The 27,552-nt window shown below is 41.6% G+C and overlaps 1 protein-coding gene across 3 annotated transcripts; it reads right to left on the bottom strand.

Annotated features, from left to right (window-relative positions):
- Positions 1 to 317: 317 nt before the first annotated feature.
- On the bottom strand, positions 318 to 21,245 carry fbxo25 (F-box protein 25). Of its 3 annotated transcripts, none has more exons than XM_042300840.1 (10): positions 21,151 to 21,245; positions 20,601 to 20,729; positions 11,350 to 11,453; positions 11,101 to 11,150; positions 10,814 to 10,906; positions 10,552 to 10,645; positions 9,389 to 9,573; positions 7,087 to 7,269; positions 6,658 to 6,801; positions 318 to 1,060 (listed from the first exon to the last, which is right to left on the bottom strand). In XM_042300840.1, the coding sequence occupies exons 2-10, from the start codon at positions 20,726 to 20,728 to the stop codon at positions 971 to 973; spliced, it is 1,071 nt and encodes a 356-aa protein (XP_042156774.1). In that variant the 5' UTR covers position 20,729; positions 21,151 to 21,245; the 3' UTR covers positions 318 to 970. The 3 variants fall into 3 exon arrangements, with proteins under 3 accessions (XP_042156774.1, XP_042156773.1, XP_042156772.1); XM_042300839.1 differs by having other exon boundaries at positions 20,601 to 20,790; positions 21,151 to 21,239; XM_042300838.1 differs by having other exon boundaries at positions 20,601 to 20,831; positions 21,151 to 21,239.
- Between the last annotated feature and the right edge of the window lie 6,307 nt (positions 21,246 to 27,552).

A 27,552-nucleotide genomic window follows, 5' to 3' on the forward strand; every position in this document is an offset into this window, starting at 1 on the left:
TTGTGTTCACTCCTAGGTAAATGCATGGTCAGATTTATTGTGTCGGACTTCAACAACAGAATAGTTTACAATGTGGAGAAACATGCAGGAACACTCTGCTTCATACAGCCTAGCCGCTTGCTAGCCAACTAGCTTACATAGGCTGTCATGACTGTTTAGGACTCCTGTTATGAATGCTCTATGCATGGCCTTAACCTCAGATGGAGGGTTCATGTGAATGTTGCCGAACATACTCTGCTCAGTCTCCTGTGCTGCTGTGATCTGCATGGGTGTTAAGGCTCTATGTCATATTGTAGTGGATTTTAAAAGGACAAAGGTCAGATGATTCCCATAGCAACCACAGCCATGAATGCCTTTATTATATAATTAGTTCGCTTCCATCACAGGAAATTAATGATTATACCAACAAGAGTAGCCAACTATAAGTTACATCTCAGTTGGAATGTTAAAGCAATATTACAACCCCCCCCCCATAAAGTCATGTTCACATTTCATTACTGTCTACTTGAAAGTTCTGACAAAAGGTGTATCGTAAAAAGTAATTGTTACAGCAAACATGTACATTTATTTTTAGAATATGCAGGGCGAAAATACACAGGAGGAGATATACTGTACATAAACAGAGACCTACATCTACATTGGACATACATTCTGTCACCAAGGAAAAAATAAAACGGTAGGCAAAATGGCCACCAGGCCATCACATGGAATAATCAGTTGTTATTTCCCAACAAGGTGTCAATAATGAGCACTGCAGTTCTCTTTAATGCCATCCATGCCTCACACTCAAAAACATATCTCCTCTCTGTTGTTTTCAGTCAGAGTCAAAAATATGCAGAAAAATATGAAACAACAAAATGTCTTCTTCCTCTGAGCCCTTTGTTTTTACACACACTATTCACGGAGAGGAGAGGCAAGGCGAGGAGGGGGTAAGTCACCCCTCTCCTGGTCTGGAGTATCAAAAGGAGGTCTAGAATTTGAAGAGGTCTATGAAGTGCTGAGGTGAAACAGGCACGAGGCAGTTGTTGGGATCGTTGGCTGTACAAGGATGTCCAGAGTCCTAGGAGATAGGAGGGAGAGCCATTGTTACTATACTATAGCATCACACATTCATACGAGTTCCATGTCAGACAGGACAACAGTGCCTAAAATACATTTTCTCAAATAAAATAAAAAATCACAACCTTAGTCATTTTCAAAGCAAAAAAGCATAACAAACCAGAAGACAACAAGCCGAGTCTAAAACATAATTCATCACCAGGACAACAGAAAACAAAATGGTGGCCAGAGAGTCAGACATGAGGGGAAGGAAAGTACCTTGAATAATAAGGCCAGGTGGCAGTCCTTTAGGGGTCAGGGACAAGTACATGGGGAGTCAGGAAGAGAGGCAGGAAGTAAGGAACAAGAGAGGGATGGAGAGGGATGCAGAAAGGTTAAAAGATTAGAAACAGAAGGATGGGAGGCTGTCTGGTTCTAACAAAGCCTTGGTTGGCACTGAGAGGAAAGAGGGGTCAATCTACAATGCCAGAGGAGAAATAGACGGAGAGTTTTAAATTTAGGAGAGTTACAGTACTTGCAGGAGGAGCCCAGAACAATACTCAGGTTGTTTAGAGTCTAGTACTGCATCATAACACTAGTTAGTGGTGAGAGGAGCTGGCAAGGTGATGTACTCATATGTGCTCAGCCTGCTCACACATTTGAGTCTTAATAGCAATGGTGTGACCAGTCCTTCTATTCATGAGCATCATAAGTGGGGCTATAAAGGTGAAACAAATATTCATAACAGTCATTAACAATAACCTTGCTATAACCCATGCTTTTGAATGAAATGGGTGGTCGGTTTCTTATAAAGAAAATAGGTCAAATCTGTCAATGAGGGTTAGTCAGTTCATTGATTGATCTTTGAGCCGCATGTGAATAATTTGTCTGGTTTCACAGATTAGTTTCCTCCTTAGGTTCGGGATTAGCACAGTCATAAGCATTAACGTTAGCAAACTAAAGCCCAACCAATATGCTAAACCTGTAGATCCCCAGGGAATAGTCCATTTATAGTGTAGAAAACGTTAATTATTCATGTTCTGGGTTCAACTGAAAAGGTTTTTAAAAGGGTAACTCAAACTTAAAAAGGTCCTGGGCTGGCGTGGTTACACGTGGTCTTCGGTTGCGGGGCCAGTTGGATGTACTGCCAAAATCTCTAAAATTACGTTGGAGGCAGCTTATGGTAGATAAATTAACATTCAAGTCCCTGGCAACAGTTCTGGTGGAAATTCCTGCAGTCAGCATCCCAATTGCACACTCCCTCAAAGCTGGAGAAATCTGTGGCATTGTGTTGTGTGACAAAACTGCACATTTCAGAGTGGCTTTTTATTGTCCCCAGCACAAGGTGCACCATAGTAAACGATCATGCTGTTTAATCATCTTCTTGATATGACACACCTGTCAGGTGGATGGATTATCTTGGCAAAAGAGAAATGCTCAGTAACAGGGATGGAAACACATTTGTGCACAGAATTTGAGAGAAATAATATTTTGTGCATATGGAACATTGCTGGAATCTTATATTTCATTTCATCTCATGAATCATGACAAACACTTCACATGTTGCGTTTATATTTTTGTTCTGTATATATGAAGACCAGAATTGACTTGCTTCACTATAATTAAGCCTAAAACATCTGGTTTTCGAATGACTTAAAAAAAAAAAATTTAAACAAAAAAACAAAATCATGAAAATTACTAAGGGCTGAGGTAAGAGGAATGTGCTAAAGTTACATGCTGCTAGCAAAAAGGAGAGGGGCAGTTAAGCAGTTTGTTGGTTCTGGAAAAGAGGCTGGTTTTCTCCACCCAAATGATGAATCACTTCTAACAGCATAAGTTGATAATTTATTTATTTAAAGTGCATAAACAAGTCTCAATACACAGAGAGACTATGTTGAATATTTTTGGGGGTGGTTGTGACTACACATTACTGATAAAGATTGTTTTGGCTGTACATTTTGCTCACAGTACATCCCTGTCCAGCTCTCGAGAACCCAACGGGGACATACAGCCATCCCTAGGGTTCTAAGGTGAATGTATATGGACCACCGCTGGCTACATGTGGTCTACACTCCCGACTCTCCGTTTTAACGCTTAGAAGGGTCTTTCTATAAACTAGGGTGCCAGTGAGGAAGTTTTTTCTCTCATGTCATTACATTAAATATAGGGGGGGTGTCATAGCTATATAGCCAACCTATGTTTAACCCTTAATCATGGTTGGTGTCTTGACGGATTTGTCCAAAATCGTGTGACAACTTACTTCTCTCCTTGCATTTATGGCAGTGTAAGCTGTCGTTATATCATATGTTAATCATTAAATCAGTGAAATTAGACATTGTACTTGAACCCTGTAAGAATCCTGGACCTAGCTGTCAAGAGTTTTTTGTATAGAGATCTCAGAAATGTGAAACTACGTTTAGTGTCTCCTTATGTTAAGGGGTGAAAACAGTTTATGGGCACACAAATCTAAAATAATGTATGCATTGCAAAATCAAATGCTTCTAACAAAAAAAAGTCACCTTACCTTTATACTTAAAATCGATAGACAGCTGTGATGGCGCATGCGATGCAACAATAGCCCAAGTGCCGTAAAAAAGGTGTTTGCAATTAATGTCCAGAATATTATGGCGTCTCATTGGTTACGGTGGTGAAGACAGTTGGATCTAATATCCCTAGTGAATTGATGTTTACCATCTATCATTGTCTGCTTGACTTACAGCAGGGTGTCGTTAGATTTAACAGAGAAAGCAAAAAGGCAATGAGTTCGTGTTTTCAGATATTTTTGTTCCTCGGCTTGGACACAGAGTCTACTGTGTGCAATTGTGTAGAATAGACTATTGCGCAAAACCAACACGATTCCTATTAATTATTTGGGATATAATGACAACAAATTACTTAACCTAGTGGGCTTATTCACAATAATGTATATGACATGTTATAGCCTACTTGAAGTAGCCTACTTGAACTTGAATTTGTTGCTCATAAATTCAAGTACTGGAATAGGCCTACCTTGGAAAAAATCAAATCCGCAATTTTGTGTTTGAAAAGTTATTGGAATTATTGTAGTCAATTTATAAGTTCTCCTGCTCCCATTTACTTTCACCCATGATTATTACTTACATTTTAGACATTTTAGTCATTTATCCAGAGTGCCTACATTTTCTTACTTTTATTAGGACGACAACATCTAATGTTGTAGAAACACGACAACATCTAATGTAGAAATTCTTCCAGAAAAAAAAGGGAAAAAAAGGGCAGCAGGTAGCCTAGCAGTTAAGAGTGTTGGAACAGTTACCGAAAGGTTGCAGGTTTGAATCCCAGAGCTGACTAAGTAAAAATTATGCAATTAAAATCAAATCCGCAATTAAAATCTAATTATCCTGTAAGTCGTTCTGGATAAGAGCGTATACTAAATTACTACACTGTAAAAGAGACCTGGATTTCGGTCACTTACTCATGATAAAAACAGCGATGGTGAGATTAATGCTACCGCTATTCATGACGTGTGCCTACATCTGCCACATACAAATCTCCATGCATGCATCCAATCTATTTAGTCAGGAAATGTCCACATTCTCACATTCTGTTATGTTAAAATATTTCGAATATCAATGCATTGGCAGGGCCCAAAAACTCAAAGAAATAATTATTCTTAAAGTAGTAATGGCCTACTTTTCTTTTTTTTTTAAACACTTTTTGCATGCTTTTTTTGTGTGTGTGTGTGTGTGTGTGGGGGGGTATATTAGGACTTATATGTACAGTTATATACACATTAAACAATTGTATAACATTGGAGGAGATCTTCATAGACTATACTCAGCCTTGTCTCAGGGTAGTAAGTTGGCGGTCTATTGATATCCCTCTAGTGGTGTGGGGGCTGTGCTTTTGCAAAGTGGGTGGGGTTATATCCTGCCTGGTCGGCCCTGTCCGGGGGTATCGTCAGATGGGGCCACAGTGTCCCCCGACCCACCAGTCTCGGTCTCCAGTATCTATGCTGCACACGTGCTGGGGGGGGGGCTAAGGTCAGTCTGTTATATCTGGTGTAATTCTCCGGGCACATCTGGTGTCCGGTGTGAATTTAAGTATGCTCCCTCTAATTCTCTCTCGCTCTCCCTCTCCTCCAGGAGAGAACGGAGCATCAGGAGCATGCCTCAGAACTACCTGGCCTGATGACTCCTGGCTGTCCCCAGTCCACCTGGTCATACTGCTGCTCCAGTTTCAACTGTTCTGCCTGCGGCTATAGAACACTGAGCTGTTCACCGGACGTGCTGCCTTGTCCTGGACCGGCTGTCTTGACCTCTGACTGCTCGGCTACGAAAAGCCAACTGACATTTACTCTTGGAGGTGCTGACCTGTTGCACCCTCTACAACCATGGATTATTATTTCACCCTGCTGGTCATCTAAGAATGTTTGAACATCTAGAAGAACAATCTGGCTTTAAATGTACTCTTATAATCTCCACCTGGCACAGCCAGAAGAGGACTGACTGGCCCCCCCTCAGAGCCTGGTTCCTCTCTAGGTTTTTTCCTAGGTTCCTGTCTTTCTAGGGAGTTTTTCCTAGCCACCGTGCTTCTACATTTGCTTTGCTTGCTGTTTGGGGTTTTAGGCTAGGTTTCTGTATAGCACTTTGTGACATTTGGCTTTATAAATACATTTGATAGGTTGTTGTATATGAGGCGATTTGCATATATTCACTTTTATTCCTCTAAGAACACATGAAACTACATGAAAATCCTTTCGATTTTTGTTTCATACGATTTTGAAATGTTGATCCCAATGTCACACATTGTCCCCATTGTTCATAGAAAGACCCAGACACATTAATAATCCTTGCTGGCGATACAGTTTTGGAAACTTTTGGAACTTTAATTTCATATCAGCGAGAAATAATCTTTCAAATACAAAATATACTTACTGTACACAGTTTTAGCACAATAACAGCCTCCAGCCGACATCCTCCCACCTTGCTCTCACATTTCCAATGGCGAAGGGAGGAAGTGTCTTTCTGGAAGCATGTATTATTCACAACACAGTCATGTGCAACTGTGCTAAAACTGCATACAGTAAGTGTATCTTTTGGATTTGAAAAATAATGTCTCGCTGATATGAAAGTCAAGTTCCAAATGTTTCCAAAGCCGTATCACAAGTGAGGCGTATTAACACAGATGGTCGGGGCATTTCCCTCTTACGGCAGAAACATTTGTGAATCGATGGAAATGCGCTACCGTCTACTAAAGGGCAAATCTCAGTCCTGAGCTGACCCCAAACTCCAAAACACAGCCAAAGGTCACCATGACATCGCATACAAAGATTTCTCCTGACTCAAAAACTCACTCTCCACTTTGAAACTTTATTTTACATTTTAGTTTACTTTTCCTTCTTGATAAGCACATTGCGAACTTAGAAAAATGCTTAATAAATCTATTATTAATATCAACCTAAAAATAGGCATATGTATTATGGGAGTCCCCCCTGATATGCAACTATGTAACCCATAATACGTGTCCGAAATGGCACCCTATTCCCTATGGGCCCAGGTCAAAAGTAGTGCACTATGTAGGGAATAGGGTGCCATTTGAGATGCTGTCATATTGTCTAGTGTGTCTTCTTGTTCTTACCTTCCAGAAGAGGATGCTACAGTGTCTGCAGAAGTGCAGTGTGTCTCCGTACTGCTCTCTCTTGGGGTAGTATTTCTGTAGGGTGTAGTACATGACCTTCCAGTCCACATGGCCCCTCTCTGACAAGATCAGATGCCTGCAGAACTACACACACACACACACGGAGAAAACACGGTTGACACCAGGGGGAAAGGAAAGAAAGAGATGCTAAGGTAACTCCGAAGGGTAATTCCTGAGTTATTTTCTAAATGACCACCATTTCATGTTCAACTCCATAGACCTTATGTAGAATGCCTCCCTTATATTAAATGTGGCGACACTGCACTCTGGTGGTCACTGTGTACTACTCACTGAACATGACCCTGTATTCAAGCAGTTTGTGACACTGATTACATTGAATGTCATGTTTAGATACTCAGTGACTTCTACCTGTTTCTCTGCAAAGTGAAACTGGCACAGCTTCTTCCACAAGTGCCGGTCCTCACTGAGCATGTGAAGAGTGGGCGTGGCCTGTCCCAGGTTGATGATGTCACAGGCGTCGGAGAACTTGTACAGGATGTTGTTCTGCATGTCTAGCGGCAGGTCACGCAGCGTCATCCCATTGGACATTTGCTGGGGGGGGAATATACGTATGTTGAAACGATGGCAAGACTGTCACAACTACCAGGTCAATTATCCTCCAAGCTGAGGGTCTCTCGTCTCTTGAAACTAAACAGACGGCACACGTCTAAGTACAGAAGTTACAACATTTTACAAAGCAAACATTAACCACCTTGATAATGAGACAGAAAACGAACCAGTCTATCTCTGAAGCCTAGCCAGTCTGATTTGGATTCAGCCAAACATCAGAACAAGAGTTGGCTAAAGCAGAACCAGATTGAGACCTAGTTAAGGATATCCCAGGCTGGCTGGGGCTGCAGCATTCCACTACACAATACAACACTGAGAGGACGCGATGACTGAACACTGTCACCGTGCCAAATCATATCAAATGTTATTGGTCACACACGTAATTAGCAGATGTTATTGGTCACACACATAATTAGCAGATGTTATTGGTCACACACGTAATTAGCAGATGTTATTGGTCACACACGTAATTAGCAGATGTTATTGGTCACACACGTAATTAGCAGATGTTATTGGTCACACACGTAATTAGCAGATGTTATTGGTCACACACGTAATTAGCAGATGTTATTGGTCACACACGTAATTAGCAGATGTTATTGGTCACACACGTAATTAGCAGATGTTATTGGTCACACACGTAATTAGCAGATGTTATTGGTCACACACGTAATTAGCAGATGTTATTGGTCACACACGTAATTAGCAGATGTTATTGGTCACACACGTAATTAGCAGATATTGCAGGTGTAGCTAAATTCTTTTGCTTCTAGCTCTGACAGTGCAGTAATATCTAACAAGTAATATCTAACAAATTACACAACATATACCCAATACACACAAATCTAAATAGGAATGAATTAAGACGCTATACATATGGACGAGCGATTTCAAGGCGGAACGGACTAAGATACTGTAGAACAGTATAGAAAACAGTATATACACATGAGATGAGTAATGCAAGATATGTAAACATTATTAATGTGACTAGTGTTCCATTCCTTAAAGTGGCCAGTGATTCCTAGTCTATGCCTATAGGCAGCAGTCTCTAATGTGCTAGTGATGGCTGTTTAACAGTCTGATGGCCTTGAGACAGGAGCTGTTTTTCAGTCTCCCGGTCCCAGCTTTGATGCACCTGTACTGACCTCGCCTTCTGGATGATAGCGGGGTGAACAGGCAGTGGCTCGGGTGGTTAATGTCCTTGATGATCTTTTTGGCCTTCCTGTGACAAGGGGTGCTGTAGGTGTCCTGGAGGGCGCGTAGTTTGCCCCCGGTAATGCGTTGGGCAGACAGCGCCACCCGATCATCTCCTTTGTTTTATTGATGTTGAGTGAGAGGTTGTTTTCCAGGCACCACACTCCCAGAGCCCTCATCTCCTCCCTGTAGGCGGTCTCGTCATCGTTGGTAATCAAGCCCACTACGGTTGTGTCGTCTGCAAACTTGATGATCGAGTTGGATGCGTGCTCGGCCCTGCAGTCATGGATGAACAGGGAGTACAGGAGGGGGCTAAGCACGCACCTTTGTGGGGCCTCAGTGTTGAGGATCAGCGGACTGGAGGGGATGTTTCCTACCTTCACCACCTGGGGGCTGCCTGTCAGGAAGTCCAGGACCCAATTGCACAGTGCGGGGTTCAGACCCAGGGCCTCAAGCTTAATGATGAGCTTGGAGGGTACTATGGTGTTGAATGCTTAGCTATAGTCAATAAACAGCATTCTTACATAGGTATTCCTCTTGTCCAGATGGGATAGGGCAGTGTGCAGAGTGATGGCGTTTGCATCGTCTGTGGATCTATTGGGGCGGTAAGCAAATTGAAGTGGGTCTAGGGTGGCAGGTAAGGTGGAGGCGATATGATCCTTGACTAGTCTCTCGAAGCACTTCGAGATGACAGAGGTGAGTGCTATGGGGCGAGTGATTTAGTTCAGTTACCTATGCCTTCTTGGGTACAGGAACAATGGTGGCCATCTTGAAGCATGTGGGAACTGTACCCAGGTCAGTACCCAGGTCAGCAGTAGACTTCCCTTATAGAGCCATGGCTGAACTATAAGGTGTGAGGGCTTTTAGGCCCATAATCAGCCGTTTAAAAAGGACCCCCATACTCTACCTTGGGTATCTGCAGGTTGTTGAGCTGCTGCTGCCAGTTGAGGATGGTCTCCAGCCTGCAGACCCAGATGTTGATGTTGCCCACCAGGACAGACTTGCCCATGCCTCGGGTCAGGATGCACAGGGTGGAGCTCAGGTCCTGCAGCAGCTCCTTGATAAGGCGAGGGTTATGATGGTCCTCCAGAACTGGACACAAAGAGAGAACAAAGACGTTAAAACAGTGTAAAAAAAAAACACCCTATAACTACATCAATATTCACTGTCGTTCATACCAGGTCTCTCGAGAGATAAATGTTATGTTTTTTGTAATGGAAGAAACATAGTCAAATTCAATATATATATATATATATATATATATATATATACAGATCACAGCATAAGGAGCCTGTCTGAGATCGTCACACCTGGCTTGGCCACCCATCTTCAGCGCTAAGAGACGGACAGTCAGGATCCTCCACTGGTGTGTCAGATGGGATCCATTTTGAAATTTATATATATATATATATATAAATATATATATTGAATTTGACTATGTTTTGACTTTGACTAAAAATATATATATATATTTTTTTTTTTAACTGTACAGGAAAATCTTTATCAAAAGTCAAAGCATTTTACCATTACTCCCAAAGCAAAACCACCATTTGAAGAACGTACTGTACTCTCAAGGCATGCATGAAGCCAAAGCAAAATAGGTCTTTATATACTGCAGCTAATTCATGTTTTCCTTCCTGAGGCGTGTGGTTGTGTGACCTAAAGCTCCTTTGATCCGCCCGGCAACAGCAGCTCAGTAATGACGGGGCACTACAGCTGTGTGGTTTAGTGGCGGGACAATCACTCTGACACAGCAGCAGTGGGACCGGTTCTACTGCCACACTGACGAGACCAAACAATGCCAAGAAACCCAGTATTAGACTGTCAGTTTGAGGGCATAGAATTGAGAACAGAGAGACGTGTTGTTCTCAGAGAAAGCATGAGGCTGCATTTCACTTCTCCAACCAGGGAGCAGTGCCAACACTAATGTAAGTATGGCTCAGAGCTAAAACCAGGGGCTGTGCCATTAGGCAATGTGCTGTGGTTACACAGTGTTATTCTGACAGGCCATTGAGTACAGACCAGGGAGGTACAGCATGATGAGGACATATCCCTCTCCGTCTCGCTCACCCTTCCGTACGATCTTTTCCAGCACGTTGAAGTAGTTCTTTTGAGCTGCTCCACTGAGGGATGGCAGCTGAGACCTGGCTATGAGCTGGAGGAGCTGCACAGAGGGAGAGCGAGAGGGTAAGAGAGAGGGAAGTAAAAGAGTGAGAGGACAGGACACAAACCAAGGACTAGTATCAACACATATCCAGTAGTATTGATACACGCAGTTTTAGTGATCAAGCTAAATCCTGCTTATAATTCAGATAGTTAGCCAACAGCTTACTTTTGCCACATAGGTAAATCTCTGGATGTCCTGAGTGGCACTGGAAAAATCTAGACGGTTGAAGGCTTCCCCTAGCGTGCAGTATCCATGTCTCTAAGGTAATAAGACAAACTTAATTACCAAAACACATACCATGTATGGTAAAGAGTAGAATGGGCAATATACAAAATCTAGTGGACATTCTCAGTATTATTTACTGTCCATTAAATTTAGCATAAACAGTGTATCCACATTCCAGGTCTTGGGTCGCACTGTTATATGGTGCGGTTGACCTAAACTTTCCTCACCTCTCTTGTGCTCTCCTTCTGAACATAGATCCACTTCTCCTGGTAAATAACTGGGAAAAGAGAGAAAAGAAAACTGAGTCAAAGAGAGAGATTTACTTTTATCTTTTATGCTATTTATCAGAACTGTTTTGTTAAACCACAGTTGCCAAACCTCATGCTAGCTGGCTAGCATTCCTAATAGCTCGTGGTTGGCCATTTTCCCCAAAGACCTTTAATGGGAATAAGATGGCTGCGGTCAGTGCTACTCACACTGTGATTTGGTGTTGTTATTGTAGAAGTCTTTTTTCCTCTTTTTGGCAACTACCTCGCACACATTTCCAGTAAACAGATTCTCTTTGTTTTCATCGCAGAGCCTGTTTGAGAAAGACAAGGTAGACATGAAAGGAGTGTGTTAATAGCATTGTTTATGAGCGTTGGCATGTTGGACGTCAGTGTATTTATGTAACAAACTAAGTGGCTGTCCACACTGCAGAAGGCCACAGCCTGGCCATGCCCAGATGACTGCCTGACTACCCCTGAGGTGATTAAGACTGGCATAGCCCTGATCTGACCTGGCTGACCTCTTGTTTCTCAGAAAGACTCATGGAGAAGGTCAGGGACTATTTTCCGACCATAACATCAGCTCTAATGCTGGACAAGATCTGCTAATCTCTTTATTGTTTATCCGAAAGTGGTTTCCTAGATAAACTTCAGATTTCCGAAAATCTCTGACTTGCATTGATGCCAGGGTGTGTATATGACTGTATGCCGATAGGTCACAGATCACAGCTTGTATCCATGAGGTTCTATCACTGTCATTGTATCATTGAGGCAAGCATAAGATATCTAGCAGCAAATCAACTTCCCATCACAGGCAGCTAATCTCAACATCCAGATTATACCGCAACTATCAACTTCCTACAGTCCTGTTTAGGTCTATGTTCCGTGTGTACCCGTGGCTACACAGCTGCCTGTAGGGTGGAGTGGCAGAGTAGGTCTTGTTTTGCATTCATGGCTACAATTCATAGTGATACTTCTGTTGGGGCTATCCTTAGGGGACGTTTCAGTACTCGGACAAATTTCAGATTACATCTTCAAACAGGTTTGTGAAAGTATGGCTCGAGGCCAGTATCTCTGAGGGCTCCAGTATACTAAAACACAAATTATGAATGCACTTTTTTTTGCCCAACTCAGACCATATGATAATATTCCTGCACTGCCACGTAGGCCAAAGGAATGAACTGAAAATAAATAGGTTAAATAAATAAAACTTCTGGTCTTGCCCTTGACAGAGATTGGTTTGCCCTCTTTGTATCAGCAGAGCTTTCATTACTCCCACTGGACTTCATTACATTTAAAATATATGGCAACAGGCTTTAATCCTCAGTCCAATAGCATACCTGTAACACAGGGAAATGTATTGGCTCTATCAGTCAGGCTTTTGAAATATATTTTAAAGACTGTAAAAACTATTTCCCAGATTAAATAGTCACATGTTCTCCATAAAATGAGTTTAGTCATTTGGGTGAACTACCTCTTTAACCCCTAGTCCATGTTGTTGCTCCTACATGGTTGTGGTTGTTGCTACTGTTATCTGGAACTTAGTGCATCTGGAACCATTGACCATCACCTTGCTCTGATCTCTATGGGTGTTGCGTTCTCGCTCTACACAGACAATCAGCAGGTTTAATGAGGACTTGCTGCTAGATCAAAGTGAGTGGTCCACTGATGTTCTCCATGCATTAGTAATACATGTGCTCAGCTTTATCACGTGACCATCTCAGGAGCAGAGCTCTGAGACTCTCCCTCCAGCCTGTCTCAGATCCACACAGACTGACCACAGGTAGGGGGCTGGAGATGAAGCAATTCATTGGTGTGGATCATTTTTTTTTGCATGTGACACATGCAGCTTATCCAGGCTGGAGGCTAATTCAGGACGTTTTATGCACTGGTCCCACTGCTTAAAGCACGCACGAACGAACGCGCGCACACACCAATCAGTAACAGGGAATTAGAGGTCAGGAATGCAATGAACTAACATTTCACAGAGGATTCTCACTGCAGCATGCCTGGACAGAGAAGGAAAAACAAAAACCCACAGACAAGAGGAACAGAGCAATGTTGGCTCTCAAACTACTCGAAATATACTCTGTACAGTCAATGTGGGGCTTTGACAGTCGATGTTTACCTTTTACATGGCATCAGCTAAATGGCTGAGAGAGAGCTGAACTACTGTGTTGGACTTGGATCAGTACAATAGCAGGCATAATGATGTCGGTCTGTGGGAGTGTTTGTTTAGCAGTCAATGGCTACTGTGGGGGGGGGGGTGTACTGTATGATGTCATTGGCCTTTGAGTCGGGATGTTTTTTGGAGGAGTCACAGAGGAAATTATGTCATCGATTATTGTGTGGTGCAATGTCATCATCTGTTTTTCTGTGAGGTATTTGTAGGATGTTTATTGTCAACTGTTGTACTGTGAGGTACTGGATGGCCAACTCTAGATTTGATGACACCATAAAAAAAAAATTTTTTAAAAGGTACTCAGCGACTAGCCTATACTATTATAACCATCTGAGATAAATAGCGACTGCATCACCACAACAAACAAACAAAAAACGTGTAGCAAATCATAACAATCAGATGTAATACTCTGCCACGTCAAAATAGAAGATTATTATTTTCCCAAATCTGTTTTGTTTGTCTAGACTGGAGCACCACAGGCGTTAGACAGAACTAGCTCTGAATGGGAAAACCCCTGGTCTAAAAGCCTCATCATTCACTATCACCACAGTTCACAGGACATAACAGAACATGTTTCCTGCAGATAACAGGCCAGCACTCCTGCTGAGAGAAGTCAGACTGCCCAAAACCCCATTTTAACTGACAAGAGACAGACAAAAATAACTTGTTTGTAGCCACTGCTATAGCATAAAAGGCCATGCTGATTTGATGAACACAAGGACTCCCTGCATAGTAAATCCTTCTACATCTCTTTATATGGCAACACAATGCAGGGTCAAACCCATGCACCCAATTATAGCATTCCATAAATATGAATCAGCCACAAAACCTGAGAGAGAGGAGGGTAGGAAAAATCCTGGCAACTTTATTCAATAGGTTTGCTAGTGAATGTTAAATTGAACCACATGTCAGAACAGATGTGAGAGAGGGTGTTAATATTTCATTCAGTACAGATGTGGAACATTTTTACCTTAACTTACCCTGTCCTTATACTCAATTTAGGCTACCCCACACCCAGGGTAAGTTGTGCCAAGAGATGAGACCACTTTTTTAGACAAGCTATGTTTACATTATTGCAAATTATTTCCAGGGAACCACAACATCCTGAAATATATGTAGATATCTTTGTTAGAAAGAATATTATATTCTCTTGACGTAGTGATGAAGGTAAAAATAATAAAAAAATAAATAAAAAAATGGCTCCAGATACCCCACTCTCCCCTACTGACTTATGAATCTGCCAGTCATGTCTATTTCACAATACAATTCTCCACAGGTTGCATAGCTGGGGACGGAACCTAAGAGAAACTAGACATGTTTGTATTGATGTGTGTGCCTGGGTATCCTCCTCCGGCTAGCGGGTATGGAGTCAGTTCCCTCTGACAATCAGTCAAACAAACAACTATTATCAGTATTCACACTTACTGTCTGACAGGCTGTGGGAGAAACAGGAACCGGACACATCTGTTTAAAAACACTCTGTCCTAGGGCCTCCCGGGTGGCGCAGTGGTTAAGGGCTCTGTACTGCAGCGCCAGCTGTGCCACCAGAGACTCTGGGTTCCCGCTCAGACTCTGTTGTTACGGCCGCGACCGGGAGGTCTAGCGTTGTCCGGATTAGGGAGGGCCTGGCCGGTAGGGATATCCTTGTCTCATCGCGCACCAGCGACTCTTGTGGCGGGCCGGGCGCAGTGCACGCTAACCAAGGTTGCCAGGTGCACGGTGTTTCCTCTGATACATTGGTGCGGCTGGCTTCCGGGTTGTATGCGCGCTGTGTTAAGAAGCAGTTCGGCTGGGTTGGGTTGTGTATCGGAGAACGCATGACTTTCAACCTTCGTCTCTCCTGAGCCCGTACGGGAGTTGTAGCGATGAGACAAGATAGTAGCTACTAACAATTGGATACCATGAAATTGGGGAGAAAAAAAGGGGTAAAAAAAAAAAAAGTCCTTAACCCACACTGATGATGATAACACAGACATCTTTCTCAGTTTACCTTCATCCTATGGCACATCTTCACCAGTTGGATCTGTTTTATTAGGGGACTTTACTCTGAGTCTTGCTTCAACAACCCTATCATTAAATGGTTAGAGCGTTAGGCCAGTAACCAAAAGGTTGCTGGATCAAATCCCCAAGCTGACGAGGTAAAAAATCTGTAAGGCAGTTAACCCACTGTTCCCCGGGCACTGTGGATGTTGATTAGGGTTTCACATTTTGGGGAATATTCAGAGGTGGAAACTTTCCATGGGAATTCATATTAATACCATTTAAAATGTAGATGTTTTTTGCATTTGATGTATTTACCATATCATATGGAGACATAAACATAAACCTTATCATAAACCTTAGACATGATTGACATGTTTCCTGCAGATAACAGGCCAGCACTCCTGCTGAGAGAAGTCAGACTGATTGCAAATGATTAAATCCTTCCAATATAAATTTTAAAACACTTTAGTTACGAATTGAACTTTGATTAAATTAGTTGACTCTTCACAAGGGAGGATTTCACTGAACAACAAAAGGGAATATTGAAAGATCCCCAATGATCCATCGCATCTCCCAAAAACATTTTCAACATACATCTGTAAAATGATAGTCGAGAAACTAAAGCTTTGGTGGTCTTCCATGTCTTCTCCCTAGACCTCCTCAATGTCCACCTCTTGAATATCAGAATCAGAGGCCTCATCTTCACTGTCACTTTCCAACCTTGAGGATGGCTCGTTGTCAGGCTCAAAAAGCCAAAAAATTTGCCCAGGTGGCCACCAATTCCTCAACCCTTGTATTGGTCAGCCTGTTGCGTGCCTTGGTGTGTGTGTTCCCAAACAAGGACCAGTTACGCTCTGAGGCGGGGGTTTGGAGGATGGAGGCAACAGGGGAAAGAGCCTCAGATCCACAAAGTCCCTTCCACCAGGTGGCTGATGAGACGTTGGCACGACTGCCGTATTGCATCTCCATCCCAAAGCCATTGCTTGGAAGTGTACTTCGCCAGACTGCCAAGAACCTTGCCCTCATCCAGGCCAAGGTGCAAGACACAGTAGTGATGACACCATAGGCCTTGTTGATCGCTGATCTCTGCTCTTGCCAGCATACTTGGGGTCCAACATGTACGCCACGGCGTGTATGGGCTTCAGGCAGAAGTCTTCATGCTTTTTGATGCATTTCAGAACTGCAGTTTCCTCTGCTTGGAGCAACAGTGAAGTGGGCAGGGCAGTACGGATTTCTTCTCTTACATCTGCAAGCAAAGTCTGAACATCAGACAGAATGGCACTGTCTCCCTCAATCAGTGCAATGGCTACTGCTATAGGATAGGTTTCAGGAGTTTCAGGCTGTTTACCACTCTCTCCCAAAATACATCACCCAGGAGGATCCTTTTGATGGGGCTGTCCATATCGGCAGACTGTGATCTGGCCATTTCTTGGAGACTCCTTCCCCTCCAGGAGACAAACATGATGACAACACCACCCCAACGGGTGTTGCTGGGCAGCTTCAATGTGGTGCTCTTATTCTTCTCTTTGCTTGGTGAGGTAGATTGCTGCTATAACTTGATGACCCTCCACATACACTCTACAAGAGAGCCAAGGAAATGGTTGGGTATCCACTGTTTTCAGTGCCATTATGTCCTTGAGGAGCAGATTCAATGCATGAGCAGCACAGCCAATGGGTGTGATGTGAGGGTAGGACCCCTCCACTTTAGACCAAACAGCCTTCATATTCGCAGCATTGTCTGTCACCAGTGCAAATACATTCTGTGGTCCAAAGTCATTGATAACTGCCTTCAGCTCATCTGCAATGTAGAGATCAGTGTGTCTGTTGACCACCCACCACAGATGATTGCAATACAGTCTACTTTCTCTATGATTTGCTTGACCTTCACTTGAAGACTGAACTCTGCATCCAGCAAATGAGTTGACAAATGTCTGGTTGGAGGGGTGTATGCTGTGCAAAGAACATTCAGAAATCTCTTCCAATACACATTGCCTGTGAGCATCAGATATGAACCAGTTGCACACACAGCTCGAACAAGACATTCATCAGCATTTCTCTGACTACGTTCCTCCATTGAGTCAAAAAAACGTCAGATTCCAGGACCATGAGTTGTTGCTATCAATAAGGTGTCCGATTCATCATTTTCACCTCCAATAGAAGTAGAGGGACTTTTGTCAGAGATTGCTTGTTGTGAGCGCTGAGGGAAATGTATGCACTTGGCCAGTTGATTGTGCATTTTTGTTGCATTCTTCACATTTGATTTGGCACAGTTTATGCAAATGTACACAGCTTTTCCTAATACATTGGCTGCACTGACACATCAGATGGTGCCCGTGGCATTTTCCTGTAAAGATTAGGAAATAAATGAGTTAAAAAACAATTCCATGTACAGATAAATAGTTAAGCAGTTAGATTAAACAACTCCTTTGTAAGATACATGTTTTAAAATGAAACCTGTATGGAAACAGGTGAATTTACACTCGGTTAGCAGGCTCATGCAAGCTAAACCCCACATGGTAGCAAAAACTAACTAGCAGAAATTGTTATCAAGTTATAAATGATTTAAACACACTGTGCTGTAGGCTACTATATACCAGTTAACAAAAAATAATTTATGTCATATAAAATATATTCACCCCACCCAGTACCATAATCAAAACTTACCAGAAAGCATGTAGTCCTTGGCTCAGACAGTGTAATAGTGTGGGCTCAATAGCATCTCATTAGTGTGCAAGATCTTGAGAATCAGCTGCACATGTGATAGAAGAATGCATTGTGCATGCAGAGGGTTGCAATTCCATTGAATTGGGGATAGTTTAACCAAAATATGTCACAAGACCTAGAATTGCCTTGTGTATCCTAAGCAAAATTCCCAGGCTTAACTTCCCATGGAAAATTTCCAGAAAAATCCCTGAAATTTACTGGAAAGTTTCCAACCCTAATGTCGATTATGGTAGCCCCCCACACCTCTCTGATTCAGAGGGGTTTCCTAACCATGCACGCACACAAGTTCAGTGGTGTAAAGGACTTAATTAAGTAGTTTTTTGGGGTATTTGTACTTTACTATTCATATTTTTCTACAACATTTACTCCACAACATTCCTAAAGAAAATAATTAACGTTTTATGCCTTACATTTTTCACTGACACCAAAAAGTACTCGTTACATTTTGAATGATTAGCAGGACAGGAACATTTTATAATTCACACACTTTTCAAGAGAACATCCATGGTCATCCCTACTGCCTCTGATCTGGTAGACTCACTAAACACACATGCTTTGTTGTTAAATTGTCTGAGTGTTGAAGTGTACCCCCTGGCTATCCTTACATTTAAATAAAGACAATTGTGCCATCTGGGTTGCTTAATATAAGGAATTTGAAATTAATTTATACTTTCACTTTTGACACTTAAGAATATTTTAGCAATTACATTTACTTTTGAAACTTAACTATATTTAAAACCAAATACTTTTACTCAAGTAATATTTTACTGGGTGACTTTCACTTGAATCATTTTATTTTAAAAGGCATCTTTACTTTTAGTCATGTGCATCTATGACACTTGGCTACTTTTCCCCACCACTGCACACGTTTCAGTGAGGAAAGCCATTAGATCAGTAATAAATGGCAGACTACATCTCTGCTCAAAACCCTGTTTTTCAATGGAAACCAATATCCAAATGGTGAAATAGAGTGTGGGGAGTGACAATGGTAGATTCTTCATACAGAAAGGCTACCAGATGCTGCCTGACTGTACAGAACAGCTAATACAAGACAATATCATAGATGGTGCAGGGTGTCATGTAAATATCTATTATTTTGAGCATTTTTTATTTTTGTGATGAAATTTACATGACACAGGGCTTTTATTAATGAGGATCATTTCAAGCATCAGTTGATTCATTGTATAGTTCTCATCTGCAATGGAGCCAAAAAGCAAAGTCTATAGCCAACTTTATTAGATTTAATACTAACCAATCAAAACATAGTCAACGTCAATTGTCATCGATCTGAATGATAAGACTTTACATGAACTAGATTCATTTCACATGGTTATATTACTGACATGTGTATGAACGTTTTTTTTTTTTTTAATTTTTTTTAAAGGTGGCATACCTTGTGTGTTCTACAAATCAACTCAAGCATACAGCAACTCATGAGAAACAGGCAGAGTAATATATATATATATATATATATATATATATATATATATATATATATATATATATATATATATATATATATATATATATATATATATATATACACACACACACACTAGTACAAGTCAAAAGTTTGGACACCTACTCATTCAAGGGTTCTTCTTAATTTGGAAGATTTTCTACATTGTAGAATACTAGTGAAGACATCAAAACTATGAAATAACACATATGGAATAATGTAGTAACCAACCCCCCCCAAAAAAAAAAAAGAAAGTGTTAAACAAATCAAAATATATTTTATATTTGAGATTCTTCAAAGTAGCCACCCTTTGCCTTGATGACTGCTTTGCATACTCTTGGCATTCTCTCAAACAGCCACCAGGAACGAGTTTCAATGAATGGAATGCGTTTCCAACAGCCTTGAAGGAGTTCCCTGGAATGCATTCCAATTAGCATGTGTGTCTTGTTAAAAGTACATTTGTAGAACAAATTATTATTTACAATGACGGTCTACTCCGGCCAAACAGTAACAACGCAGGGCCAATTTTGCGCCACCCTGTTGGACTCCCAATCACGGCCGGTTGTGATACAGCCTGGAATCGAACCATGGTCTGTAGTGACACCTCTAGCACTGAGATGCTAGAGCCCTGCATCAGAGGTGCTGCATCAAAGCACTGCATCAGATGAACAGGCCTCCAACAATCACCCAACCTCAACCCAATTGAAAAGGCTTTGGATGAGTTGGACAGCAGAGTGAAGGAAAAGCAGCAAACAGGTGCTCAGCATATATGGGAACTCCTTCAAGACTGTTGGAAAAGCATTCCAGGTGTAGCTGGTTGAGAGAATGCCAAGAGCGTAGAAAAGCTGTTATCAAGGTAAGGGGAGGCTACTTTGAAGAATCTAAAATTTCATTTGATTTGTTTAACACTTTTTCAGTTACTACATGATTCCATATGTTATTTCATAGTTTTGATGTCTTCACTAGTATTCTCCAATGTAGAACATAGTAAAAATAAAGAAAAACCCTTGAATGAGTTCGTGTGTCCAAAATGTTGACTGGTACTGTATGCATGTATATATCAATAGGTGAATTATTAAGAGCGATGAGGGCACGTACGTAAACGGCACTTACTCTTCCAAGTCTATTCCGTTGTTGTTGTCCCTCAATTCATTTCCATAGAACTCGATCCTCTTCCAGCCATCCTCGGTCTTGATCCAGCTCCATCCTGGCGACCTCCAGTCCTGGCCCAAGAAAGGCATCCTTCACCCGGGGAATGTGCAAGGAGATGTTTGTGTAGCTAGCTGCTAGTTAGTTACTGTACCTGTGTGTGTATTGTTGTATTGCCACGGTTAAAATAAATCGCTGTGAGGAGAGATTACACATTTTAGCGATTTCTAGTTTTTTTTATTTTTTTTATTTTTTTTAAATCAACATCAGTTGTCAACACTGTCGAATGTACAATAAAGATAAAGTCATTGTTAAATATTGACTACTACTGCGGATATCTGTCAAGCACAGTTCTCTGGTTGAGCCGAGTTAGAAAAAGGCAGAGCAAATGACAGCTAACGATAGCTCGCAAACTGATTATCCGGAAAAAGATTAACAGACTATAGAGACAGAGGACTATTGTGTTTCTTAGTTAAACATATATTTCCCAATAAAACAATCAAACCAAACTTACTTAGAGAGCGATTAGGTTGTTGAATTGAGAAACGCAGCTTTGCTCTGGAAATATTGACGGAAGTAAACATATCGTACAATAGAATGTGACACGCCTCCTGCCTTTCTGTGATTGGACGTGTTGGCTTTCTTTATCTTGTTGCTACCCGGAATTATATCGCTGATTGGCTGTCACTATTGTCAATCATTATCTTTTTTATCTACTGTGTTTTGCTAAGAAATTTGTATACACGTGATAGAAACCTCGCACATGTATCCGAGTGTATTGGTTTGGATATGGGGAAGGGATATAATGCCGAGCTTGCTAAACTGAACGGTATGGGTTGACTTCGCTCTAAGACATGTAATATTTTGATACCACTATAGGCTATTTAGCTCTGTCATGATATCCCAGTTACAAATCGTGACCTTGGGACTATAAGGTTCGATCTGACATTTTGGTTAAAAAAAAGTACATTGACAATAAAACAATTTTAAATCAGAAAGTTATATCTGCGCAAACACCTTTTAACTTGGTGCTATAAGGTTATATCAGCAATCCAATTGCACAATTCTGGGTTGTCAATCAAAAATAATTGTATGTAAGGTGATATACAGTGCATTCGGGCCCCTATACTCTTCCATATTTTGTTACTTTACAGCCTTATTCTAAAATGGATGAAAAAATACATTTAAAAACGTAAATAAAAAGCAGAAATACCTTATTTACATACAGTACCAGTCAAGAGTGTGGACATGGCTACTCATTCAAGGGTTTTTATTTATTTGGACTATTTTCGACATTTTAGAATAATAGTGAAGACATCAAACATTGAAATAACACATATGGAATCTTATAGAAAGCAAAAAAGTGTTAAACAAATCAAAATATATTTTATATTTGAGATTCTTTAAAGTAGCCACCTTTTGCCTTGATGACAGCTTTGCACACTCTTGGCATTCTATCAAGCAGCTTCATGAGGTAGCCACCAGGAACGAGTTTCAATGAACAGGTGTGCCTTGTTAAAAGTGAACTTGTTGAATTTCTTTCCTTCTTTATACGTTTGAGCGAATCAGTTGTGTTGTGACAAGGTAGGTATACATAAGGTATAAGGTATACAGAAGACAGCCCTATTTGGTAAAATACCAAGTCCATATTATGGAAAGAACAGCTCAAATCAAATAAGCAAAGAGAAAAGACAGTCAATCATTATTTTAAGACATGAAGGTCAGTCAATCTGAAAAAGTTTATTTAAAAAAAAAAAACATCAATAGCTATGAGGAAACTGGCTCTCATGAAGCCTGCCACAGGAAAGGAAGACATAGAGTTAGTTACCTCTGCTGCAGATGATACGTTCATTAGTTACCAGACTCAGAAATTGCAGCCCAAATAAATGCTTCACAGAGTTCAAGTAAGAGACACATCTCAACATCAACTGTTCAGAGGAGACTGCATGAATTGCTGAAAAGAAACCACTACTAAAGGACACCAATAAGAAGAGAAGAGACTTGCTTGGGTCAAGAAACACGAGCAATGGACATTAGACCGGTGGAAATGGAGTCCAAATTTTAGATTTTTGGTTCCAACCGCTGTCTTTGTGAGACGCAGAGTAGGTGAACGGATGATCTCTGCATGTCTGGTTCCCACCGTGAAGCATGGAGGAGGAGGTGTGATGGTGTGGAGGTTTTTTGCTGGTGACAGTGTCAGTGATTGATTTAGAATTCAAGGCACACTTAACCAGTATGGCTACTGTAGCAATACGACATCCCATCTGGTTTGCGCTTAGTGGGATTAACATTTGTTTTTAAACAGGACAATGACCCAAAACACACCTCCAGGCTGTGTAATGGCTATTTGACCAAGGAGAGTGATGGAGTGCTCCATCAGATGACCTGGCCTCCACAATCACCCAACCTCAACCCAATTGAGATGGTTTGGGATGAGTTGGACCACAGAGTGAAGGAAAAGCAGCCAACAAGTGCTCAACATATGTGGGGACTCCTTCAAGACTGTTGGAAAAGCATTCTTCATGAAGCTAGTTGAGAGAATGCCAAGAATGTGCAAAGCTGTCATCAAGGCAAAGGGTGACTACTTTGAAGAATCTAAAATGTAACACTTTTTTGGTTACTACGTGATTCCATATGTATTATTTCATAGTTTTGATATCTTCACTATTATTATACATTGTAGAAAATAGTGAAATAAAGAAAAACCTTTGAATAGGTAGGTGTGTCCAAACTTTTGACTGGTACTGTATGTTTTCAGACCCTTTGCTATGAGATTCGAAATTGAGCTCAGGTGCATCCTGTTTCCATTGATCATCCTTGAGATGTTTCTACAACTTTACTGGACTCCACATGTGGAAAATTCAATTGATTGGACGTTATTTGGAAAGGCACACCTGTTTATATAAGGTCCCACAGTTGACAGTGCTTGTCAGACCAAAAACCAAGCCATGAGGTTGAAGGAATTGTCCGTAGAGATCCGAGATAGGATTGTGTCGAGGCACAGATCTGGGGAGGGTACCAAAGAAATTCTGCAGCATCGAAGGTCCCCAAGAACATAGTGGCCTCCATAATTCTTAAATGGAAGAAGTTTGGAAGCACCAACACTCTTCTTAGAGCTGGCTGCCCGGCCTAACTGAGCAATCAAAGGGCATTTGTAGGGAGGTGACCAAGAACATGATGGTCACTCTGAGAGAACTCCAGAGTTCCTCTGTGGAGATGGGAGAACCTTCGAGAAGGACAACCATCTCTGCAGCACTCCACCAATCATGCCTTTATGGTAGAGTGTCCTGAAGGAAGCCACTCCTCAGTAAAAGGCACAGCCCGCATGGAGTTTGCAAAATGCACCTAAATGACTCTCAGACCATGAGAAACAAGATTCTCTGATCTGATGAAACCGAGATTGAACTCTTTGGCCTGAATGCCAAGTGTCACGTCTAGAAGAAACCTGGCACCATCCCTACGGTGAAGCATGGTGGTGGCAGCATTATGTGGTGGAGATGTTTTTCAGCAGCAGAGAGTGGGAGACAAGTCAGGATTAAGGGAAAGATGAACAGAGCAAAGTACAGAGAGATCCTTGATGAAAACCTGCTCCAGTGTGCTCAGGACCCCAGACTGGGGGCGAAGGTTCACCTTCCAACAGGACAACGACCCTAAGCACACAGCCAAGACAACGCAGGAGTGGCTTCGGGACAAGTCTCTGAATGTCCTTGAGTGGCCCAGCCAGAGCCCGGACTTGAACCCGATCGAACATCTCAGGAGAGATGTGAAAATGGCTGTGCAGCCATGCACCCCATCCAATCTGACAGAGCTTGAGAGGATAGAGAAAAATGGCAGAAACTCCCAAAATACAGGTTTGCCAAGCTTGTAGCATCATACACAAGAAGACTCTAGGCTGTTTTTTATTTGTAATACATTTGAAAACAATTCTAAAAACCTGTTTTTGCTTTGTCATTATGGGGTATGTGTGTAGATCGATGAGAGGGAAACATTTATTTTACCTTTATTTAACCAGGCAAGTCAGTTAAGAACAAATTCTTATTTTCAATGACGGCCTAGGAACAGTGTGTTAACTGCCTGTTCAGGGGCAGAAGAAAAGATTTGTACCTTGTCAGCTCGGGGGTTTGAACTTGCAACCTTCCGGTTACTAGTCCAACGCTCTAACCACTAGGCCACCCTGAGGGGGAAAAAATGATTTAATACATTTTAGAAAAAAGCTGTAACGTAACAAAATGTGGAAAAAGTCAAGTGGTCTGAAAACTTTCCGGAAGCAATGTACCTTTTGAGTCATGAAAGAGGAAGTCATCACAAAACAGTTCTGAGATCTGGGACTTGAAAAATACTCATTATCTCAAAACTATACATTTAGCAAATAGAACCTTATTGTCTCAAGTCCTTGATTATTGATGGCAAATGTACTCTTTTTAAATTACTTTATATCACCACTTTTTCAGAAGACTGGGCATAATGTAAGCTCTTTATGGTAAAAACAAATAAATACAGGTGCCTTAGAGCAGTGGTTCTCAAACTGTGGGGCGTGCCCAGGGGTCAGAAGAGAGGGCTTTAAAGTTACTCTTTGAAAGGTAACAGTAGAATGCACAAGGTAGTGCATCATCAGTTCCTCTTGCGGTGTTAGTCATTACATACCTTAGAGAGCTATTTACAACCAGTCAGAAATGTCTACATTGGGCCTCCTGAGTGGAGTGTTGTGCAGTGTTGCGGCGTCACTACAGCCTGGGGTTCAACCTCAGGCTATGTCACAACCAGCCGTGACTGTTTTTTAAAATCTATATTAATATGAGAACCTCGATGAAAAGGGTAATTTCATAAAAATTACAAACCACATTTTATTGATAACTAGCAAGCAGTTTAATGACTTTGGGAGTTAGAGACCAGAAAAATATATCAGTTTACTCATCCAGAGCTATGCTTTAGCAATGTTTCTAGTTATCCATGGTAGAGGTGCCTGGAGAAGTGGGTATACTCTAATTTTGCCAAACATTTTCCAAATGACCTGCTCGTTGAAGGAAAGGCTCCCTGTGTGAAAAATTCTATGAGAAACAGTGATATACACTTTGAACTAAAACACTAAAACTCTAAATCCCATATTGGTCAGGCCTACCCAAGCTGTACTGTGCAGTAGGCTAATAGTATACACACTGTTGATATAGATAAATAAGGCTGTCATGCTCTCAAAGTCACACCTTTTTTATTAGAAACAACACAATTGGATGTCCATAAAAATGCTTAGAACACATCAGGAGACATCAATTTCGATTTTTGAGTGTAGTTACCCTTTAATTGTTGTTAGTTTAGCATTTCAGTAGCACATGAGATGGAGTTCGTGAAACAAATGGCCACTGGATTGATGCAAATAATCATGATATCGTTCTGCCAGGTAGGCTACTTTGTTAACATTAAGAAGGTTTCTGGGAAAAAGCCTTTCCATCTACCAGAAGACGGTTAGGCCTATCATTAGCATCACTATATTTTTCCTGTTCCTTCATTGTTTGAAACCTGGATGTTTTACTTCATATTATTAGGCATGTCTTACCTTGCTTCAAAGTAGCCTATCGACAAAATCCTACCCTAGAAATGTGAAGGCAATTTTTTTATGAAGACTTCCTCATACACTACCAGTCAAACGTTTTATAACACCTACTCATTCAAAGGTTTTTCTTTAGTTTTTACAATTATTTTACATTGTAGAGTAATAGTGAAGACATCAAAACTATGAAATAACAGATACGGAATCATGTAGTAACCAAAAAAGTGTTAAACAAATCTAAATATATTTTATATTTGAGATTCTTCAAATAGCCATCCTTATCCGATGACTGTTTTGCACACTCTTGGCATTCTCTCAACCAGCTTCATGAGGTAGTCACCTGGAAGGCATTTTAATTAACAGGTGTGCCTTCTTAAAAGTTAATTTGTGGAATTTCTTTTCCCTTCTTAATGCGTTTGAGCCAATCAGTTGTGTTGTGACAAGCCTCCCTAAATTTTATCAGCATATCGATTGCGCAACCAGGGGTGGAAAGACCCTGGATCATTGTTACTCTAACTTCCGCGACGCATATGAGGCCCTGCCCCGCGCCCCTTTCGGAAAAGCTGACCACGACTCCATTTTGTTGATCCCTGCCTACAGACAGAAACTAAAACAAGAGGCTCCCACGCTGAGGTCTGTCCAACGCTGGTCCGACCAAGCTGACTCCACACTCCAAGACTGCTTCCATCACGTGGACTGGGAGATGTTTCGTATTGCGTCAGACAACAACATTGACGAATACGCTGATTCGGTGTGCGAGTTCATTAGAATGTGCGTTGAAGATGTCGTTCCCATAGTAACGATTAAAACATTCCCTAACCAGAAACCGTGGATTGATGGCAGCATTCATGTGAAACTAAAAGCGCGAACCACTGCTTTTAATCAGGGCAAGGTGTCTGGTAACATGACTGAATACAAACAGTGCAGCTATTCCCTCCGCAAGGCTATCAAACAAGCTAAGCGCCAGTACAGAGACAAAGTAGAATCTCAATTCAACGGCTCAGACACAAGAGGCATGTGGCAGGGTCTACAGTCAATCACGGACTACAGGAAGAAACCCAGCCCAGTCACGGACCAGGATGTCTTGCTCCCAGGCAGACTAAATAACTTTTTTGCCCGCTTTGAGGACAATACAGTGCCACTGACACGGCCTGCAACGAAAACATGCGGTCTCTCCTTCACTGCAGCCGAGGTGAGTAAGACATTCAAACGTGTTAACCCTCGCAAGGCTGCAGGCCCAGATGGCATCCCCAGCCGCGCCCTCAGAGCATGCGCAGACCAGCTGGCCGGTGTGTTTACGGACATATTCAATCAATCCCTATACCAGTCTGCTGTTCCCACATGCTTCAAGAGGGCCACCATTGTTCCTGT

The sequence above is a fragment of the Oncorhynchus tshawytscha genome, linkage group LG18 (genome assembly GCF_018296145.1).
Source record: "Oncorhynchus tshawytscha isolate Ot180627B linkage group LG18, Otsh_v2.0, whole genome shotgun sequence".
NCBI lineage: Eukaryota > Metazoa > Chordata > Actinopteri > Salmoniformes > Salmonidae > Oncorhynchus > Oncorhynchus tshawytscha.

What these genes read in the sequence shown, in the direction of transcription:
- fbxo25 (XM_042300840.1), bottom strand. Translation starts at nt 20,728, where the DNA reads ATGCCTTTCTTGGGCCAGGACTGGAGGTCGCCAGGATGGAGCTGGATC. An exon ending in AACGGAATAGACTTGGAAGA is followed by an intron (nt 11,454 to 20,600) that starts GTAAGTGCCGTT and finishes TTTCTCAAACAG; the next exon opens with GCTCTGCGATGAAAACAAAG. An exon ending in TAACAACACCAAATCACAGT is followed by an intron (nt 11,151 to 11,349) that starts GTGAGTAGCACT and finishes CTCTTTTCCCAG; the next exon opens with TTATTTACCAGGAGAAGTGG.